Source organism: Cupressus sempervirens, chromosome 2, assembly GCF_028749045.1.
Source record: "Cupressus sempervirens isolate cs-2001-9-10 chromosome 2, ASM2874904v1, whole genome shotgun sequence".
Taxonomy (NCBI): Eukaryota; Viridiplantae; Streptophyta; class Pinopsida; order Cupressales; family Cupressaceae; genus Cupressus; species Cupressus sempervirens.
This window is the reverse complement of record NC_143119.1, coordinates 258,023,708-258,027,105: the sequence shown is the minus strand read 5'-3', so window position 1 is coordinate 258,027,105 and position 3,398 is coordinate 258,023,708. Positions and strand designations below refer to the sequence as shown.

At 33.1% G+C, this 3,398-nt stretch overlaps 1 protein-coding gene across 1 annotated transcript; it reads left to right on the top strand.

The window, feature by feature from the left end:
* Nucleotides 1–388: 388 nt before the first annotated feature.
* LOC149572033 (uncharacterized) lies at nucleotides 389–2,333 on the top strand. Its single transcript, XM_089813373.1, has 3 exons — nucleotides 389–729; nucleotides 1,272–1,592; nucleotides 1,891–2,333. Exons 1-3 carry the CDS (start codon nucleotides 571–573, stop codon nucleotides 1,981–1,983), a joined length of 573 nt encoding a protein of 190 aa, XP_089669499.1. The 5' UTR covers nucleotides 389–570; the 3' UTR covers nucleotides 1,984–2,333.
* Nucleotides 2,334–3,398: the final 1,065 nt, after the last annotated feature.

Genomic DNA, 3,398 nt, shown 5'->3' with positions numbered 1-3,398 from the left:
TTTTAATGGATTCTAGGGTTTTGTTGTTCTATTATATTGTAAGGACAAAGTCGTCTCTATTTAAGGTAACCAATGAGTCCTTTCATACTATGATTTTGGTATGGGTTTGACGGCATTATAGTGTACCCTAGAAAGATTAGATTTAATTAGGAAGAAATCTAATCAGCTTTGATGTTAATGTTTTTGCACAATCTCATCAAGCGGGAAGATTATCTGGGTCCATGGGACCAATTCTTCATATGTTCTACTGTAGTGTCGGCCCAGTTGTTTAAGAAACAATACATACCGATGCAATGTCTTGACTTAATAAAAAGCTTCCATTATTGTATTGTTATCATTGAATAGAATAATCCCACGCTTTATAAAGTGGCATAACGTGGATCATGTTGTTGCACCAAATTGCAGGCGTCTCTACCTTGCAGGCACCTTTGGTGTTTAGATTCTTTTAGATTACTCAAAACGACACGTATTAGTTTTTGCAGCTTTATATTGAACTTGTTTCTATGAATAGGAAATAACATTCTTTCAAGAAGAAGAAGAAGAATAGCTACCCATTTGCTTGAGAGAATAATGGGGGCGAAAAAGTACAGAGCTTGGCAGAATAAGCTTCGCCTGGGTCATGGAAAATCTGTTCTTTACAAAAAGAGTCTGACACAATTTCTTGTGAGGCAAATAAAGACAGATTTGACCTTTGCCAGGCTTCAGTCTCTGCTACCTCAACATCATAAGGTATTAAACTAAAGACATTAGGGTCTGATATTCTTAGTTTTAGTTGGGTGTTTTTGGATTACATTGCATGATCTAAAATCAGATCCATAGAAATTAAGGTTCTTTTTATATTATCTCGATAATAAGTTATGGACTATTAATGGTGTGATGAGAGTTTTTTATTATCTTGATGATAGTTCATAGAGTGTGATTTAGAATTTTCTATCATCTTTACAATAGATCATGGAATATGATTGGAGCATTCTATTATCTTGATGAGAGACAATAGAATATGACTTTTGTCGTGATTCAATTTTCTGTTCTATTGATGATAGTTCATTAAATGTAATCTAAAGTTTTCTGTTATGTTCACTTGAAATCATCCAATCTTACTATTATCTTGATGATAACTAATAGAATGTGATCCAGAGCTTAAATGAAAACAAACCTTATACAATTGAATTCACAAAAATACATATAGACTAAGATATAAAATGATAAGTTAAGATATATAAAGAAAAGTTTGAAATATAACATGTCTTCTTTCTTTATGTCTTTTGCAGAAACAAGGCGAACTTTCAAATTATTTTGATAGACAGAAATCTGATGCCATCAGAAAGGACGCGGAGGACAGGAAGCAAATCCAAAGCAGTATACGTGACGAGTCAGTAAACTTAGTTGAGTCATCTAGTAGTAGTGAGATTTGTCCAACGGTTATAATGGAGCAACATGAGTTGAATCTATTTATCAGAATCTCTACCGTTAGAAACTGCAGCAGCGCTCAGTCCAAACTCTTTGAGATTCTTGAGGAGCAAGACCTTGACATTCTGCATGCCCAAGGATTTTCTACTGAGGATAGTGTGTTCCATACAATCCTGGTCAAGGTACCGAAATAAAATATGTTAAAATATTTCTTTGGTTTGTATAATTTAATCTAGTTTGCAAGATAATTTTTACATTATATTCTCTATCATTAATGTTTGAGATCATATTACATGATCTATCATCACAATAAACTAGAGCAAAAGAAAAAGAAAAATTATGATAATAGATCATGTGATTCTAAATGTTAATGATAAAACATCTTACACACTGGATCCCATGCAAATTTCTTTGAATTTACTTAAAAATCCATTGTTATATGAATTTGAGAGAAATAATCTTCTTTTTGCTCTGATATAGATTGGCGCGCCATCTAAGTTGGACATGGACCTTCTAAGTGAGAGGCTTTACAGCTGGGCTGGGAAAGGTTCGAATAGAGGACTGCCCAATTGATTTCGTTAGCATTTATTCAATTTTCTGCTTTGTACATATCTCTGATTGTGTAACAAAGGAACATTGAAATATTCAGAAAGGACCTTTGCAAAACTTACAAATCTATAACTTTATTCAAGGCAGCTGCTTAATCTATTTGGGATCATGAGGGTTGATGTTATGCTCTGCTGCTACGTGCTTGTATATTGGGGCACCAATTTGTAACCAAGTTAATAGCTCATACAGAAGAAATAGGTAGCCATAGCAATAGCAAATTTAGAGAACGGATCTTTGTATGAATGGCCTATTCCATTACGTACAAATTTTTAAATTTCGCCAATCAATATAAGCATCAATTCACAATTGTGACATGATTATTGAGTTAAAAGTTTTTATTTTACAATGTTTTATGAACGATGGAATTATTGAAACAGATTTTTTCTTTTTAGTTAAATTGCTCTTTCTCCGTTGTTCTTTTGAATCATATTATAAATCGAAGGGAGAATTTTTTGCAGATGATGTTTATTAACTATATATGTTATCTGTTTATTCTTGCTTGTTGACAATCCAACTAGACTTTTACTTTTAAAATGATGTGTCTAGAAAGTGGAAACACTCTATAACTTATCATTTCAATTAATTGCTTCAGAAACCTTTTCTCTTCTCATAAATATATTTTCAAATTCGAATTGCTCGGAATAATTCTAGACTTAATTGTGAGGATAGATCTACCTCAGGAGGAAATCATCATCATAGCTTTTTCTCTTCATAGTTCAAATCACAATTTTCAACTTAAATGGTTTAAACTACCCTCCCTTGAACAACATTGGATAACTGAAATTTATTTGGATTATATCTTATATGAATACAGAGGTTGAATCAATGCTGGTACAGAATGATAAAAAAATAAAATTAAAAGAGGGGTAAAATTTTATTAAAATAAAATGAGATACAAGAGGGAGAGCTCAGCTAGAAGCTCTATCCCTACCAACAAGATCATTGAATTTCGGAGCTAATTAAGGGGGAAATTGCCCCATATCCATAATATTCTAATCTTGCACATGATTAGAAGCTCATTTAACCAAGCAATCAACCACTCTGTTCCATTTCCAAGGAATGTAAGTAAAATGAACATACTCCAAAGATCTACACAATGGGAGAATCTAATTCAAAACTGAAGCCAGGAGCCAACTAATATCCACAAGTACCTTTGAAGTAAGAAGGTTCACAACCACTTGGGAGTCAAACTCAAAAATAATCCTGTGTCATCCTCTTAGACAAGATTGTTCCACAACATATAAAATTGCTAGAGCCTCCATAAGATTGTTAGTATGACAGCCTTTATGCACTAAAAAAAGAAATTGGACTTCACTAGAGATGCAATGAGCCACTGCCTCAGTAGTAACAGGACTAGGATTCCCCTAAGAAGAGCCATC

Bases quoted from the DNA above. Each gene is read 5' to 3' on its own strand.
- LOC149572033 (XM_089813373.1), top strand. From the start codon at position 571: ATGGGGGCGAAAAAGTACAGAGCTTGGCAGAATAAGCTTCGCCTGGGT. The intron at 730-1,271 runs GTATTAAACTAA...TGTCTTTTGCAG, and splicing joins TGCTACCTCAACATCATAAG to AAACAAGGCGAACTTTCAAA. The intron at 1,593-1,890 runs GTACCGAAATAA...GCTCTGATATAG, and splicing joins TCCATACAATCCTGGTCAAG to ATTGGCGCGCCATCTAAGTT.